Source organism: Parasteatoda tepidariorum, chromosome 10 (assembly GCF_043381705.1).
Source record: "Parasteatoda tepidariorum isolate YZ-2023 chromosome 10, CAS_Ptep_4.0, whole genome shotgun sequence".
NCBI lineage: Eukaryota > Metazoa > Arthropoda > Arachnida > Araneae > Theridiidae > Parasteatoda > Parasteatoda tepidariorum.
The window spans coordinates 1,997,773-2,017,138 of NC_092213.1; the positions used below are offsets into that span (position 1 = coordinate 1,997,773).

At 32.2% G+C, this 19,366-nt stretch overlaps 1 protein-coding gene across 1 annotated transcript in view; it reads right to left on the reverse strand.

Moving 5' to 3' along the window:
* The window catches only part of LOC107451827 (peroxidase), a 43,226-nt gene that overhangs the window by 3,567 nt on the left and 20,293 nt on the right, over positions 1 to 19,366 (reverse strand). Inside the window, exons 6-12 of the mRNA XM_071186482.1 lie at positions 18,788 to 18,851; positions 16,089 to 16,267; positions 12,423 to 12,558; positions 10,478 to 10,837; positions 8,681 to 8,872; positions 2,907 to 3,076; positions 1,329 to 1,431 (exon numbers count right to left, since the gene is read on the reverse strand). Coding sequence (XP_071042583.1) covers positions 1,329 to 1,431; positions 2,907 to 3,076; positions 8,681 to 8,872; positions 10,478 to 10,837; positions 12,423 to 12,558; positions 16,089 to 16,267; positions 18,788 to 18,851 — 1,204 coding nt within the window. The remainder of the gene's footprint in view (positions 1 to 1,328; positions 1,432 to 2,906; positions 3,077 to 8,680; positions 8,873 to 10,477; positions 10,838 to 12,422; positions 12,559 to 16,088; positions 16,268 to 18,787; positions 18,852 to 19,366) is intronic.

The following is a 19,366-nucleotide window of genomic DNA, read 5'->3' on the forward strand; positions in this document are numbered from 1 at the left end:
ATGCCGGGTGGAAAATTCAGCTGTATGAGCTTATATATTGTACCAGTGTGCCATACTTTATCAAATGCTTTGGATATGTCGATCATCAGGAAGGCTATTGTTTCTTTATTTATGATTGCTCTGCCAGTATAGTCTATTATTCGGAGTAACTGTTTGGGTACCTAGTTTTTGTCGGAATCCATACTGTTCGTCGGGGAGGGCTGTAAGAAGTGGTTTTATTCTATTGTAGATGATTTTTTCATATATTTTTCCAAGTATGTTAAGTAGACTGATTGGGTGATAACTCTCAGGGCAGCTTGGGTTCTTATTTTTCTTGAGAAATAGAATGACTGATGCGTTTTTCCAGATTTGCGGGTAGTAATTATGAGCAAGGCAGACATTAAAAATATGCGTGATTTTGCAGATGTAGTTGTTTGGTAATAGTTTTATCATCTTATTCTTTATCCCGTCCTAGCATAATATATCTGGAAAAAGTGGTGAATTATATAAGCCTGCGAATTGTTTAAAAATAATGGTGGATAAAATCTACTAAATTGAATTTATTAAACCAAAAATCACAATAAATAAACGACCACTTGAAAATATTTATTCGCTGTCCGGTGCAAGTTGTCATCTCTGTCTATATAAATAAAACTATTTTTGTGTATTCTATATTGCATTCATTTCTTCAAACCATTTTAGTAACGATAATAATATAAAAAAATTAAAAATTTACTCGAATTATGCGTTTCTAATAATTTTGGCTTTGCTGGTGACCGGTGACCCCCCCATGGCGCTAGGAACAAACTCAGCCCCGATCACCGGTGACCCCCATGGCATTCAACGCATTCATCCTTAACTTGAACTTTGTGGAATGCAAATGAAGTATGGCTCTGACTGTGTATGCAGATAAATATGAGGTTTAACTTGAGCTATGTTTATGTACATGCTATTGATGTCGGGAATATCACTACAAAAGTATGTCGCTATTTGTTTCCTGTTAAATTTTAGCATAGAATTAATTTATTTGCAAACAGAACAAGAGGTGGCCTTTTCAAAGAATTCGATATTTAATTTAAGTATATGTTTGTCTATTGCATCTATTTTGGGGTGTATTGTGTCGTTTCTTACGAACCATCTGGTTTTTGCTATCCTTCTTAGTATTTTTTTCTGGCTGACTTACTGGTATTCAATTTATAAATTTAGAATTTTCCTATTTGTCTAAACCATTTTGAAGAGAAAGTATAAAAAAAACGTTATTATTTACATTTTTTAGCATTCCAAATAGTTGATAAGTTAGAATCTATGCACATTTATATTTTTATATAAGAAAAAAAAATAATACTAACTTCCCAGAAGGAATCATAAAAGGATTCTTGCGTACTTTTTCCACTCTAGTTGTTTCACAAATGAGACGAGCCATTGAATAAGTCCTTAAAGTTTCCAGCTGTTCTAAATAAAGGAAAATAAAATAATAATTTATACTACGGATGATAATTTCAATAATGAAATGAAAGCATAAACAAGCAACCGGAAACTCTTCAGAAAAAGTTCCGGTTAGAATATCACTATTAGTTTGTTGTCACTAATCCTACGAACATTTCATTTTGTATTCACAGAAACACAAAGGTATATAAGAGGATGAACTCAAATTTTTTAGGATTTATAAAATTCAATTATTTGATTCTAGTAAATATTACGGTGATTTCGTTAAAAATAATTTAGATTTTGATTTCTGCAAGAAGACACATGGTAATTGATATCCAAAGAAATCGCTTGTTTAGTTGTATTTTTATTTCTGACTTGTTGTATTATTGCGTACATAGTAGAGCTAGGTTATTTTTTTTATCTCACACGTATTGCTTTAGTGAAAGGATTTTTTTTTCAGTTATAATTTTGCTAGCTCAAATAATAAACAGCAAAACGCAGGCTAGTCAATTGGCGAGAGAGTAGACCGAGTGCTGAAGGAACGAGTACAGCTCTCTCTGCTGTTGAAATCATCAATCCTAACTGGTTACACATCTTTGGCTCCATAACTGAGAATGTAAACATGTTAAGAGAAGTAAACAAAGGTCAACATGATGCAAGCATCCGGATGACAGAATGTGAATGATGAAAACCTCATAATTCAGGGGACGATAAATGAGACAATGGAGAGTGTATTAAAATAGCAATGCCGAGGGGATGACATTAGTTTAAGAAAAACAAATCAGAGTGTTGCCAGAATTTAAGATTAAAAAGTAGCGGAATCGAAAATTTTGTAGCCCAAAAAAATTACGTTATTGTATATATTTCTACCAAATTAAAAAAAAAAAGTTAAATTTCAATGCATTGCATTCAACATTTCGTCAAATTCAATATTTTGTTCTAACTCAGATTAAAGGTCACGTGATTTTCCCAGAAGATAAATAATTAGTAATGGTTGGAGTAAAAGTTTTTTCCCATCATACTCGCCGTGCATTTTTCCATATATATCTTTGCGATTTCCCGAGTCTTCAGTTTGAAACATTTCGTATCTTAGTTATCATAATCCCATTATAAATGTAATAGATTTGGATATTTCTCCACTCGAAAATGATAATTAAAAGATGCGATCAGTTGTGAATTGTAAACAATGTTGATAAAGCTTGTCTCAAAGAAACAATATGATTGCACTCAAAATCAATTTCTACCCCTTCCTATTTTCATTTTCACATTACGAAGTTTAACTTCTTACGCGCACTATTTTTTTTTTAATTAAATTTTTATTTTCAAACTGTCTCTCAGTCTTCGTAAATATAAAAATACAAATATTTTAAAACTCATTTTAAAACATTAAAAACGATGATTCGCGATGCCGTCTCAGGAGAAGCCAAGACAGTGGAAAGAGTAGAAACTAAATGTTCAAGATATTAGTTTTTTTTTTAAAAAGAAAAACGAAGGAATACCTCTTTTGAAAGGATTTCTTCCGTTGGTGTGCGTGAAGAAGAAACTGTCACCAAACTTCAGACGATAGAACTGGATGGCGGTTATGCAGATGGCAGTAGGACTGAATACTGATCTGTCATCACGTATTTCTCTCAATATTCCCATAAGCAAATCAACATCACGCACATCACTGAAAATCATTTAAAAATTGTTAAAGATAAATAAAACAAAAAGCGAAATACAGACGAACTCGTTTATGGCGAGCCTTGATTTAACTAGAACACGGGCGACTAAAAATGCAAAAAGCACCGACTTATAAATTCAAAATATTTTTTTCTCTATAACGGTTGGTACTGAGCGTTTCCTTCTTCACCTTGGAAGATGCTCCTTTAACGTTACCCAGTGGGCACCTGTGAACCTAAGTCACGGAGGCGAGCAACACTACCCACGCCACACTGCCACAAATACACGTTCATATGTTGGGTCACACACAACAGATGATAACACATAGAGAGAAACATCTAAGCCCAAAGCGGGATTCGAATCCGCAGTCATTGGCCTCGCAGTTAGGCACGCTAACCACTTGACCGTCTGGCCAGAAATTCAAAATATTAGGCGCCGACAATCGATGCCCCATAATGGGGTGATATTTTAATGATAAAAAGAAAGACAACACAGGAACGGTTTGAAACTATGACTAAACATCATAAAAACAAAAAACCTAAACTTAAAAAAAGCACCGGGTGGAGATAAATTTACCAACAAAATGATCGAAGCGATTCCTGATAATTATATTCACCACATTACAATAATAATAATTTCATGTCTTAAAAATTGCTATTTCCCAAAAACAATGGAAAGAAGCTATCATTATACCCAAACCTCTTAAAGATCCAGTTATGCCCCATAATTGCAGGCCTATTAGCTTATTATCAACACTTCGTGAAATATTTGAACTCTTCATATATAACAGACTTAAACCCCACCTCAATAGGTTTTCAGAAGGGGGCTCGTTATAACATAACGCGAATTTTTGAGTTTATTGGGCCGGGGATTAGAAATAAACATATTTCGGCCTTCCTAATGTTAGACGTTACTGAAGCCTACCTAAAGTCTAGCATGACAGCTTCATAAATAAATTTATAAATTAATAAACTTAAATATTCCAACTGCCTTAATTTTTCTCATAAACAACTACTTAAAAAGCAGATCTTTTAAAATTAAAATGAACGATATTTTCTTATCCAATAGAATAATAAGAGCCGGGGTCTGCCCAATATTATACATAATTTACACCTATGATTTTCCCACCCGTAGAAATGACTAGAACAGCCTCACTGCATATTTTGCGGATGATACAGGGTGTGGCGTAACTACCACTAAGATTATTAAATATCAATTCAGTCGCTTATAAGACATGCTAACTTGATTTAATCTTGAGGTACCTTTTGAAAAATGAAGGTTGGCATTGTCGATTTCTATTCTCCCCACATTGGTGACCTAAGGACGTGATATGATCAAGCCTACTTCGATGGATGGTTCACATTGAATAGTTGACTTGCTAATTGAGACTGCGTCATCGTCCTCCTCACGCTGTTGCTTCTCAGTCTCATTTACACACAACTGGTTTCTGCACATACTCGACTGCTAATAGCAACACAGGAGTGACCACACACACAACTATGAACTTAATATAGCTCTCATGGCTAAAGCTTAAAAGCTGGTGACCTTAATCCAGCTCTCCCGGTCTTTCACAAATACAGCAACTAGCGGTATCCGTTCCTCGAATTCTATCCTGATAAAATTCTGGTAGGGGAGTATTGTGGCGTAACTACCACTACGATTATTAAACATCAATTCACTGGTATATAAGATATATATTCACTAGTTTACAAGTTAACTTGATTCAATCTTGATGTACCTTTTGTCGAATTCTATTCTCCCCACACAGGGATTATAGCCGAATCTAGATCTGTTACAAATGCATACCTGCCAACTTTTACAAATTTTATTTTCAGTAAAATAGTGGTAGTAAATATATACTATTTTTTCTTTTATAAACTTAATTTTTAAATAATTTTGATCACCACTATTCTTAAGAAAATTAAGCATATAATATTAATATGTGTTACCATCATTGTCGTCGTCTTAAGCATTTTCAAATGCCACGTATCTTTTTGCTTGAAATTGAAATTTTAATTACATATTATTACCACTGGGAAAAATCATTATGGAAGGGATTAAAAGTTGGCAGTTATGCAAATGCTACTAATAAACTATAAACAAAAATACCTGATTTTGAAACCTGATGTTCAAACTGGAATTTTTCGGAATGAATGCCCAAGAATCAAACCTTCTCATTATTAAAAAGTATAGACGACTTACTATTAATAATAAATTAACTTTCTTTAGAAATGATATTCCTATTGTTGATAAGGCCACTTATCTGGGCCAAACAATAAATAAATATTTTAACTGGAATGATCATGTTGAGAAGATAACAGCTAAAGCCACTGGAATATACAATAAATTACTAAGTCCCGACTCCAAAATCTCACATAACAACAAACGATCCATATACCTCCCATATATCAAACCTATAATTACTGATACTTATAAATGCCCCTGCCTTTTGCCAATACAGTAATGAAAATTCTAAAAAAATTAATGTCTTCCAAAATAAATAACTGAGAAAAACGCGTGGAGTCCCATTTTTTATTCGAAACAAAGATAGACATAGAGATTTTAAATTAAAGATACAAATACAACACTATTTTAAAAGTAGAAAAGCTAACTGAAGATTCCAAAATCAGACCCCTAGCCCACTTTTTCACCAGCGATGCTATTTTATCAGATAAATTCAATTCATTCATGTAAGAATCCTCGACAATAGATGGCGCTGCGAGATACAAAAAAAACTTGAGAAAAAAAAAAGAAGCTGGGGACTGTTCGCTAGCTTGGTGAGAGAAGACTGGAATGTTCTATGATGGAGCGCGAAGTTTCATTGATTATGTGATTAATTACTATTATTTTCTATATACTTCATGTTTGTTCCGTGGCATAAGTACGCATCTAAATAAAATCGTTTATGCCAAGAAAGGTTTATGGTGAAATCATTTCACATTGAAAGGTCTGAAAAAGAACCTGCGAAATATTACTATTCATCACTATTTTCAAACTTTTATATTGATACTTATAGTTTAATTTATAAATTTAAATTATAACTCTGCAAGCTTGTCTTGAATTGAGAGCTGGATTCCATCCATCATGCATTTTTCTATTTCGAATTAGTTCTTTGTGGTCTATGTGGTAGCTGTTAACAGGATTCAAGCACCTTGCTTGAGTAAATTAAAAGAAGCAGCTTGCTGTGGGGCTTTGAATGGGGATTGATGGTCAACGTGGGGAAACGCTTGATCGAGTATCATTGTAGTTGAATCTGACGCTATGAGTGGATATGTGACTAATTTATTGAGGTTTTTATTTATTTTGATGATTGTGATATGAGGCGTCTGGTGTAAAGTGAGATGTTTTTGATCTGTATTTTTAATTTTCAAAGAGTTAAGTATCTGGTTAAAATTTGCTGCACTACAATTTTTGACCTTGTCGAAGAAATCTGCATTTAATTTATAAATATATTGTGATAGAATGGAAATCTTAAGGTCTTTGTGAATCTTTGCATTTCTGAAGAATCGTCTGGCACAGGTGATTTTTCTGAGCATATTGTTCTGGCATTGGTTGAGTTTTTTCATGAGATGTTTCGGTATCCAGGCAGCTGAAGCATGTGTGAGAATTGGTCTGATCATTGATGAATACAGCAGTCGTTTTCTTAGTTTTAATGAAACATTCTGGTTGTAGATGAGTGGTTGTATTATTATTGTTGCTGCATTATCTATGATATTTTTGATATGGTCATTCCAAGTGAGCTTGCTGTTTATTACGAGGCCGAGGTAATTAACTCTTCAAGCGATTGGCGCTGCCGTCGTTTATCTAACTGTTCATAACTCTGAATTCTTACTGGTGCCGCGATTCAGCCAATGGCGTTGTTGCAAATGCAGCAAATAGTTCAAATTATTTTTACTTTTTTCTATGATTATTTTTCCTTTAATTTTTCTTTCTGTTTTCGAAACTCATAATAAAAATTACGCCACTACTTCACACATTGAGATGAAAAGGTAAAAGGCTTGACCAATAATATGACTCTGGAGTTCTCTCCCCCCCCCTCTCCGTGACGACTCTTTTAAAGAATCTCCCTAATCTACAAGTTTTACAATTTAATTCGCCACCAATTTATTAAAGCTTTTGCAGAAAGCGGAGCAGTTGGTCTCCTACTGTCTATTTTATCAAAAGAATATTAAGAGTTGTATTTATTTAATAACTATTTTCATATTCATATCTAATCAGGTAAAAAATTAATGTAGTAGTTAACTCTTAATAATAAGGATGCCACGGACAACTAAAATTTCATAACAGGGTCATTTATAACAAACAAAAAACTATTAAAAGAGATTGAAATAAGCAAAGTTTTTTAGCATATTTTCTTCAGCTCACTATCAAAACACGTAAAAAATGCTTTCTCTTTAAATATGAATAATTTACGAAGTATGAAAGGTGGTATAGTTGCGATTAAATAATTTAAAAAAATGAGTTTTGACCATTTCTTACATTTTTAGTATCCCTAAAATTAGATAAAATGTGAATTTTTTTCGAAAAGACGCTTTTTACATCAATTAAAAAGATAAACGATGCTGCTTCGGCAGAAAGTAAGTTTTACAAAAATGATTTAACCCTTATCACTCCAAAAATTTTAATGAAATTGTTTTCAGACAACTTCAAGATATGAAAAAACTGGTAAAAGAACATTTTCTTTCCAACTTCTTTTCAGAAAGAGAAACAAATTTTCCTTACAAATTTCCTTCAAAACTTATTACATTTTATAACTTATTCATAAGAAATGAAACGTCAAAGCGCAATTTTTAACATCGCAAGAAATTACACAAGCAATCATTCTGTTTATAAATGACAAAAAAAGTGATGATTACGAATAGTTTACTTGCCTTTACAGGGATATCAGGTCGTATAACTTGTTCCCATTTATCGGAACATTTTTATTTTAATATTTAGAATGGTAGTAAATTTCATATTTTTTTATTAATATAGATTTAATTAATTTAATTTAGAATGATTTTATCCAACAAACAGATTTGTTCAAATACAAACAACTTAAGCATACATAAAAATTTCTATTAATTTACAGAAAAGATTTTAAATGCGGGCAAAATTAATCAAAGTAAACTAACCGTATATAGAACAGAAATTTTGCTTCTGCAATTTCTTTTATCATTTCAAGATGCAATGATTAGTTTCCCATTGGGTAGGTGACCCAGGATTAAATCCCAGCGATAGCACTCGCGTCACGTAAGTGCGGGTTAGTTCCATCAAAAAATTCTCCACGAAGGCTAGTTTGTTCCAATGCTTGGTTCAGTAGCTCCCTTGTCTTCTGCGTTAGGTTCAAAATTACAAGGCTACGGAGATGTACTTTGATAATCATAAACTCAGAATTGGGTCGGCTGCTACGCAAAATATCATTTCAAGATGTGAGACTTTACAGTATTACTGATGATTGGTGTTCATCTCTACTCCATAACTGCCTATTTTTTCGCATTTTATTTTGGTATTTAAAGCATTAACAGCATTACATTTCATTCTTGAATTTATGCATTTCATTTTGAATGATTTTTAACCACTGCTACTACAGCTTGGAAGAAAAGCAGAGCAAAAGGTATGAAGAACTTACTCGTAAAGATCCATTAGTTCTCGAACGCTCCTTCCAGTCATTAAACCTGAATTCCACAATTGGGAATAATCGTTTATTTGTAATCCGTTGAAGCAGAAATGTAGCATTTGAGTATAGGATGGCAGGCCGATGTCTCTTCCTCTCTGTATGTCTGTTGCAGTCATATCTCCACCATACGTTTCACCGGGACCCCTAGCAACATAAATTAGAAAATTCAAATCTTTCATTATTGGCTTGTTTTCGGGAAGAGTCTAACAGTTATGACAGGACCAATTTCTTACCCGAGACAAAATGTGTGCCTTCCCAGAAATCAACTGTAAATAAAATGCCAGTTTTCCCTCTTTACCTTTCAGGCCTGTTCCGCATTTTTTCGATTTTTTTTAAACTTCAAATTATCACTTAATTTAACATTACTGCAATTTTTTAATTATGTTTCTTAAACGCACCCGGAATCTGATATCAAAATTGTAATAAACAGCTACGAACTTCCACATCAGCTTCTATTTTTAGAATCCGGTTGCATAATGAAATAAAAATTTTCAGATTAATATTAATAAAAAATTTTTTTCTTCTCATTTTTCCAGGTGCGTACAAGTGTTTGTTAAAACTCATTTAACACACGTTGACTGCAGCGTCACCCGTCCCACGTGTATGTATTCGAAAAGATATTTCACAGGAAGTAACAAAACTATTGAATTGTTATAAAAGTAATACAAAAATGATACACTAAGAAAATTATTGTGAGCCTCGTAAAAACTTTCTTGTTTGCTGCTATTTGACTCACTAAGAAATAAGTTTTCCTTTTTTGAAATTTCGACGAATAAGGGGTAAAGTTATACTCCTCTTTACTAGGCAAAGATTCAAACTGATCGTGTAAAGTGGAGAGATGAGAAACAGATGCGAAGCAACGGATACAACTAAAATATCGGTGGGAGTACTTAGCAGAATACGCTTTGTACAGCGGTGGCCTGAAAGAGATTTCAATGTAAACGCGTGACGTGTTTAGCGAGACAATGCATTTATAAATTAATCTAACGTACTTCCAAATCTGCTTTCTCGATTTCTCAGTTTTAAAACAAATAAAGATAATCATTAATAGCTTACATATGAAATAGATAATCCCAAGAAACTGAAGATATTAATCGATGAAAAACTTCATTCACTTCAATAATATACAAATTGGAAATAACAGTCCTCACGTATCAAGCGCTTTAAAACAGGCATCCACTTTCTAGACGTGAATGAGAAGAAATAAAAGTGATTTGAATTATAAAACGTGAAGTTGCTCGTGCAATGGATGTTGCTCGTTTAACGCAGCATAGGCGCGTACTTTGCTTGTTTGCAGTATTCTTGATAACGGACATATCTATCGCATTCCTTAAGTCTAAATTTTAACCTAAAAAAAAACCTGATAGATAAGTCTGTTATCAAGAATGCGAGAAATCATCAATTACTGTACATTGTTGGAATCTTGTTTTGCTCACATGAATGTCCTTTTCTCATCACCACAGTGCGTGGAAATTCCCTTTTTCCCGATTTGCCTCTCTCGGCCATTGTGGTTTTCCTTGTTCTCTTTTTCTCTCTAGGATACTGTGATTTTTTCTAGTTTTGTTTCTCACCTTTTTTTTTTCTATATTTTTTTTGACAACTTTACGTTTTATGTTTCAAATAATTTTTTCTTCTCATTTATGTCTGGGAAGTGTGGAAAATGGGCACTTGTTTTTGAGAGCTTGAAAGATGTCGATTGTTTTTCCAATTTGTATATTTTAATCATTAGGTTGCATATTATTTCCATACTTATACAAATAATCAGAGATATCTTCCGCTTGAAACTCGTCATTTTTTTCCGATGGCAATTCGCAGGCGCCCGTCAACAAGGGATTCATCCAACCGTTGTGTATCAGTTGCACATTGGAGTAGGTATTGCGAAATTTCAATAGCGGCATGAATCCACTCACATACTGAGACACAGTGCTGTGAGCACGGAACGCCGCTCCACTGAATTCTACCAGCATGGAAGGATCCACTTCATCATTGTAGAGAGATCCGTCTTGGAAATTGGGGTAGAGATCGTACCTCACCATGTTATCCGAACCAATGAGAAACGGCAAGTAGTCCTCATAGATGATATATTGATGCAAAGCAATGACTATCCGCCTACAAAATAATTGCATCTTAAGTAACTGCAATACAGAAAATGTCCACATTTTTAAGTGAATGTCTCAACTATTCGGTTCCATATTAATTTATTTAAAAACTTAATATTTGATGCTAATGATATCAGAAGAGGGAAGAAAAACGCAAGGATAAGGTAGCACAGATCGGTCAACTGCATAGCGATCCTTAAGTTTAAAAAAAAAAAAACATCAGGGTTGGCATTAATAAACAAATGCAGAGAGGGCTCTAAAGCGTAAAAACATCACTGTAGGGAATACTAGGTAATTTCTATTCTCCAAAAAAGAACAAAAATGCAGTAAATAACCGGTAATGTCCCATACTTTAGTATTGGGTCTTAAGCAGCCTCAACTAACGATTCTTCCGGATTTTCGGAAATTTTTTGTTTTAATATTTAAAGTGAAAGCATTTATTATTTTTTAAATCTCTATTTGAGAAAAGTGTAAGTTACCAGGAATGGGTTATCGGAAGATCGTATTTTTACAGTGATCTCGTAGATCATTCAAACTCGATTCCTGTTTTAATAAATTTGATATAAAATGATTTTAACGACCGTTACGTTCAAGTAATTTAAGCAAACATATTAAAGATTTACGTCACTTGTTTCGATGAATGGACTAAATGTAAAAGAAGGGGTTACTGTCACTGCCACTAGGTGAAAAATCTTCTTTGAAGAGGGCTATTCGTACCTGCCGCATGGGTGCCAAAAACCTTAGATTCAAAATCTCGTATAGAAGCTAAAGTGAATCCTTTTTCAGAAGATTTGAGAAAACTTTGCTACAAATTACTATTCTTTTACGGGTCGTAGCAATCCTGGTTAGTCACTTTAAAAAAATGTTCAAGCCATAAAAATTTTAATTTGTCAGCTATTTTCGTAAAATACATTATAATGAATAAAATGAAAGAAAAATATGTTTAAAAATGCTGTCAGTTGGGCATATATACCAATAATGCTAAAACTGATCTTTTACGATGTACCTTTTCTCAGCATCTAATCAAGAAATTGCTTATGAATGTTTATACTCTGATAACTGTTAATACATATCTTTGGCAGAACTTTTTGTTTAAATTATGAACTTAGACCTTATAAATTTTTATAAAAGTTTAATCATTTTTGAGCAAAAAATCCTTTATAACTTAAAAAAGTATTTCTGTTAACGCTAAAACATTATCATAGCATACAACTGATATAATCTCAAATACCCCCCCTCCCCCCCAAAAAATAATAAATTTCAAAGCGATATCATAAGAAGTTTCTTAGAAAAGGTACATTGAAAATGGTCGGTTTTAGCCCTACCGACACCCCTAAATAAATACGGAATTTTCGAATTCATATTTACATTACTTACAATGAGGGGAGGGATCAGGAAATATTATTTTATTGTTATAGTATTTGTACTGCATGAAATGAGGTAAATTTCAGAGAATAGAAAATCAGTATACTTATACTTATATTGTTTGCAATGTATAGTAATGAAAATGTTATTTTACTGTACAAACGTTTGTACAGTCTGGTAAGAGTTTATACTCCATGAATTGTTTCGTGGAAAAAGTAAATCATACAAACCTGGACTCTTGATAAAGTTTGTCATCGTTCCAATTTGGATTCAGCTGATGGAGGGAGTCCGCTATTTTGTTATGCAACCTAAGATACATGGTTTGAAGTGTGATTAACATGGAGTGTTGATTTGTTCGGTCATCTCCTGTAATAACGAACCTTTTTATAACCAACGTTTTTTTGATAACAATCGAGAAGTAAATTGAAATGCTTAACTCCTTTAGGGTAAACCAGCCAGTGAATGAATAGCTTTTTTAAAAATAATATTTCAAAAGTTTTTCTTCAGATTTTTTGGAAACAGTAGCTAATTCCAACAGGAAGTCATATTTCACACTGTGTGGAATTACCTGGTCGCATTGTCTACGCTTGAAAAAAAAAATGGAGAATTTGTTTTTCTGCTAAAATTATAAGCTGAATGTTATATAGATTCTTGTTTTTACTACAATAGATAGTCTTTAATAGATTTTAGCGAAATTAAATAAAGTTGAAGCTATTTACCTGTATGTTCTTTTTTTTAAATTTTTATTTATTGCAGAATAAGTAAATTTTGAGTTTAAAGGACGTTTATTTACTGGCGAAGCATGTCCTCAAAAACCAACGATCTTTTGTTCACAGGGAAATTTTCACTGCTGAAAATAAAAGAAAAATATAAAAGATTTTCATATTATGTCTCTAAGTTCTATTAAATGTAAAGGAAAAGTAACTGAAGAGGAATGTTTCTTTCCTAGTGAAAGAACAGCTTTATATACCTTTAACATAATTCTGTAAAACAGAAGGAACCAAATATTGTGCGTTAAGAGTAGCATAAGCAATTGTCAAAATAATTTCATCATAATAAACCAATTCAGTAGCCAAATTCATGTAATAAAAATAATTATAAGTTTGTTTATATTTATAAATTATCTTTAAATGGGGTAGTTAACTACATTAAGTCTGGGTTAAGCTAATTAAAAAACGCGTTTACTTGCACTTCAAATATATTAAAATAATTTAAATATCAATAAGAAATAACAATTTTGTCCATTCATTGTTTTCATAATGATGACAACGCAATTGCATTATTTTTAAAAATAAATTACCCGTTTAAATTAGGAAGCAGATATCAAATAATAATTATGTAACAGTTTACACTAACTAAGAAGTCAAAAACTCTGAAAAGTCAACATGGTCCTTTATAATGAATAAGTACTTAAGCTTAAATTTGTTTTTAAAATTATTATAAGACACATCTAAAGTAAATAAAACAAATATTTAAATGATTTTTGTATTTGTCTATAAATGTTTTCTTTCAAAAACAAGATAATATTATTCTTTTTTCGATAAAAAATTCGCCAAATATACAGCGAAAAAAGTATGAGAAGTTTAGACATACCTGCCAACTCTTTCGGATTTTCCGGAAGATTTCATTTTCATATTTAAAGTGGTAGCAATACTCAGGTTATTAACTTTTTGAATTATAATGGTAATTATAAATGATTTTGACCACCACTACATATAAATAATTACAATAAATATATGAAAGCATAGTAATCCTTGCCCAAGCGAATTTCAACGGGATCAAAATATAAATATATTTTTGAGTCAGATTGTTTTTCGTTTATTGTTTTACAACCACTCTGAAAATCCATTCTCGGAAAGAGTGAAAGTTGGCAGGTATGGGTTTAGGTACTAAAGAAATTTTTTTTCTAGAATCATCAAGGCAGTTCAATATTCCAAAAGGCAACAAAATTATGAAGAATAACTCGCAAAAAGGAATAATTTATTTACAGAAAATGGATGAGATGAATAGTAGAAGACGAAGCCTTTTTCTTAAGACAACATCCATTTATAACTCAGCATATACTGGGGTAAATTTTAAAAGACAAATCTTGACGAAGCTGATATTCCAGAGTAGTTAGAAAAGCTCGAGATGTATGAGGAAAAATGAAATTTTGAAAACAAAATGGAGTATGCACACAGAAAATTAGTGGCCCACAAGGTCTGAACTAAAAATTGATTCCACACGAAGAAAAAATTTTTGGAATTGAAATTTTGAAAATATTGTAATCAATTTTCCATAACTTGTTCTTGTTATTCTAGAATTGACTTAGTTTACGAAATAACGAAGTTTAAAAAAAAAATTTAAATATTTCTTTTTTTTAATCAACTTTTTTTTTGATATCTACATACATTATATGACATAGCGTAAGATTAACATTTGGTCATTCCATGGATTAGACATTTCCTGACCTAGTGCAAAATTTTTTCAGCATTGTAAAAGTTATAACTTAGTCAGAATATCAAATGTTGTCTAACTGCGGAATTTTTCACAAGAAGGAGTTGTTCATTCACTTGGTTATCGTACTGCTTATTATCTAAATACCAAAAACATAAAAAAAGGCTTTGTACATTCCTTCCCATTTTTTTTTACATAATTTGCCTTTTACAAAAAATATGTTGGCATTTTCAACAATCTTCAACAAGAAAATTAAAGAAGGGAAACAAAAGGCGAGTGTAAGGGGGTGGAGTGGGAAAGATTTAGAAATTAAATTAGATTTCAAATCATTAGGAGTAGCAAGAAAGATCAATGGATAAATTGGTAAAATTATTTTTAAATATGGAATGATTCCCAAAATTCAAGGTCGGTAAATGGAGAGAAGTGTTTAATGACTTTAGCAAAAGAAAACTCAAATCTATGATTAGAATGAAAGCTACCTGGGGTGGTGGAAATTCCTCTTACGTAGTAGTTAGCAATTTGATTATTCTACCTTATTATATGAAAATCAGTGCCAAAAATTGTTATGATTTTGAGTTTAAAGTAGTTGCATCTCTTGTAAACAAATTAAATTTCACCATCCTTCAAGATCCTAATTGTGGTTACTTGTCATTGTGGTTACTTGTGACATACTTGTCATTGTGGTCTATCGTATATTGGGCAAACGTATCCTTAAAGAACATGACACGTATGTCCATAGTCTTAAGTTCAAATTTTCTTTTGCTAAAATGTCATTGTCCTTCATTTACCAACCTTGATCTCTGAAAATCATTTCCCACTTTAAAAAAGTCTAATAATTTAGTTAATAACGTTTCTTGTCTTTCCTAATGTTTAGAAGCATAATTTAATTTCTATACCTTAGACCCTGGGGTCCAACCTCTTTACACTTGTTTCTTATATCCTTTCTTTTATAATCCTCTACTGGTTTTATCACTTTCTTCCTCATTGCTTTTTCCCTCTCATTTCATATTTTCCTTTATTTTTGCTTTATACCCTTAATTTTCCAATTTTTCTTTTTACTCATTTCCCCACGTCTCCTAAACTTTCTTAGCAAATCACACAGTTTGTGTTCAAAGTTGTAAAAATAGTTCATTCGAAGAAAAAAATTCTAAGTAAAAAGATATTAAATTATTTAGTACATTATTGAATTTACTTATTGTTGAAATATTTTAAATTGAAAGGTATACACATTTTTTGGACTAGCCTGTTATTCTGTGTAATTGCATGTTGCAATATTTTAAATGATTCAGTCGAATAGAAATAAAAATATTAAAACATGATCTCTTTGAGAGGGCGCACATTAAGTGAAAGGGTTCAAATCGTTCTCTTCGCCAAACTATTAAGACCATATTTTCTAGATTGCATTCCTTCTCCATATTTTAAGTTTCACAAATTCGTTGCGAAGAAAAATTTATTCATACCTCCTTCAAAGCATTTCTCAATGTTAGGAACTGGGCAATATAACGTTTCTTTTCTGTGATTCTTCGGTAACAATTTCCCAAACTTTGTATCTTGACTCCTTAATTTACCTAAGAAAAATAAACAGATAGTAATACAAAGCAAATTATTTAGTACATACAAACGATAGTTCAATGTTAGTCTGGTATATCCAATATTTTACTTGCAAACCCTTGCTTTCATCAAAGTGTCTCGGCAAATAATAGGACGAAATGGATTCATAATAAAACATACTTCGAACCTAGACATTGTGGTGAAAGACAGGTTTTACCGGTAATATCTATAATTGACCAGACTTCGGGCTCTTATGGTAACATTATAACAACGTGTAGTTTTTATTTCATAAATTTTTCCATCTGGTTAACGGTGAGAAATTTCCATGGCTCTTGCTTTAAGTATTTTCCAATGCGAACGGTTAAGCTTCACTTAAAAAGTCCTTCAGATAGGGCAATTTGTTCCGTTTTCTGATTAAGAAGTTTTATTGTCTTTTGAGTTGGGTTCAAACTATGATGCTATATAATGAACGAGGAAAAGCTTCCAAACTTCGATTAGTAAAAGAACTGATAGAAAGTCCATCGCCTAAAAATTGGCAGCTCATTTATAAAGGTACATTGAAAATTGAAATTTTTAACGCCAAATGCAACCATGCGATAATGATGCAATTTCTGAAATCAAGAAGTAAGAAAGTTTAGTAACCAATTAAGTTTCATTATGCGATTTCAAATTTGTTGGAGAGGGGTTTGGTATTCAAAGATATTAGATAAAGAAATCGGATGCATTTTGCGTTTAGCCTTTTCTGTTATTCTTTAAGAGAAGCTGAACGAGTCAATAATATTCTATTATTTTGTTTGATATTAAAAATTGAATTTTGAACAATTTTAAGTATAATTGTAATTTCTTACCCTTTTTTCACATAAATTGAATTTTTGAGGTGACCCAGGTTCGAATATCAGCGGCGGCTAGTTCATACGAATTTTGCTCCTGGCTGTCACCGTGCGGACGTAAAATATCCTCAATAGCAGACGGATAAAGGGATAAAATCCTTTTGCTGTCGGACTAACCATGGGAGGTTTTTCAATCCATTATGTAACGTAAATGCGGGTTAGTTCCATTAAAATTCCTCCACAAAGTCTAGTTTGTCCTAATGCTTGATCCAGAGGAATTCCTTCGTCTTCTGGGTAGGGCTTAAAATTACAAGTCTAATGAGCTTGATACTACTTGATAGTCGTAGACTCAGAATTGGGTCAAATGTTTAACAACGGTGATAAGATAAAATAAAATATTAATTAATCAAGTTAGTAAGACGTTGTTTTTAAGTTGAGTCTCGTTAGTGGAATCTCTTATTTTTAAAAAGTCGATTTATTTTTAAATCTTTTTAAACATCAATGGCTTCAAAACTGACTGATTTTACAGAAGATGAAATAAGCTTAATCATCAGCACTCAAAGTTTTTTTTTTCAGTTAGAAAAAAAAACGGATGCAACTACTAAGAGTTTACAAAATCGAATTTTAAATATCTGACGTTTTTGAAATTCAATTTCCCAGTAATTTTTTGACCAATTTAGCTCAAACTTAGAATTTTATTGCCATATAAAAAGTTCATTTTTTAAAATGAAAAGGGGTCGAAACTTTGGAACTGGTCGAACTATGGTGACCCTATTTTCCAGATTGAGACTATCCCTTATATTATGAGATTCAGCATAAAAAAGGTATGTGTAACGGATAGTTAATTCGTAGCAACAGATGGCGCTACCTCTCTATCCGTAAAAACAATAACAATAATCATCGTTCTGACTCTTACCAAGTGAGATGACGTAAGAAGAGACACCCGTTTTACCCCAATCAGTTTAATGGGTAAAACTTTAAGTTACTTTCTACTTTAGAAAAAATGTTATGTTGTTACTCATGATTGTAAAAATGGATGTGTGAATGTATAATTAAAATATTGATGATGGTGTTACTTTCCATCTTCTTGTGTCCTTATGTTTATTCAGAGAAAGTACATTTTTGTGTCTTATTTCGTAACTAAAAATATCGTATTCACTAATTAATTAGTTAATTTGAAGTCACCCCCCTCGAGCCAATAAGATTGAATCCCAGAACGTGAAGATCCGATCATTAGATTAAAAGTAATTGAGGGTGGCCCTTTTGTTGGCGCTCTCTGTACAATGGTACGTAACGAATAAGGTTGTATTTGAATTTGCGTCTTCTAACCCATTCGAAACCGATAACACTCCTTTTTATTACAAATCAATAAAGATTAGAAAGAACTGAAATTTCTTAGAAATCATTTAAGAGAGTCCATCCACTAACATTAATGAAAATCCCAATTTTTTAAAAACTAAAGTGGTGATTAACGCTCTAAATTATCCATTTAAATATAAGTAACACACCACTTTTTTCAAAATATAAATCAATACGAAGAAATCCGCCTCTTCAGCAAGGAATGAGTTAACTACAACAGTTGCAGGCGTGAAAGCGAGACGGAAAAGAGAGAACACTGGTAGCAGAGATGCCAAAATAATTCAAATAACGGTAAATAACTACAAACTAAATATTGCAAATATTTGACTATTTTTTGCTCGCTTTTTAAAATGTATAGCATGACTTAACTACTTAGAACGTTAGAAACTACATGTAGCTCTGTACACAGCGGCTTTAACCGATTCATCGGATGTTGGATAGATCTATGATGAAGATTCTGGCACAATCCGCTCCTAAGAGAATCTGTTAAAGAAAAATATCACAGCAAGCTGCAATTACAAAAAGCTAAGAAGGTGTGGCTTCCTGGATGCTAGCTCGTGATTTGCCGATCGGCTATTTAACTACTTGAACTTTACTTACTTTATTTACAAAAATTGGGCACCTGGGCCACTTAGCGGCCCCTATCCCATACATCTAGAAATTTACAGAAAATTTATAGTAATAACATTTTGAATTTAGCAGTCGATGTGGTAGCTAATAGAAAAACAAGCACTTTGCTTGAGTAAATATAACATTTGAATATCTGATTCATCGAATCTAAGTTGATATATATAAATATAAACATAATTTGACATATATATACATAAGTTGACATAAATAATAACATAAATTGATACATATTTCACTAATTAAATTTCTATATTTTAACTAGCACATATTTAATTGTGACATACTTGAAGTTCATTCGAATACATTGTGGTAACCATAAAAAAAATTAAGCCGTTTGCCTGTGAAATAATAAAACAATGAAATTTAAT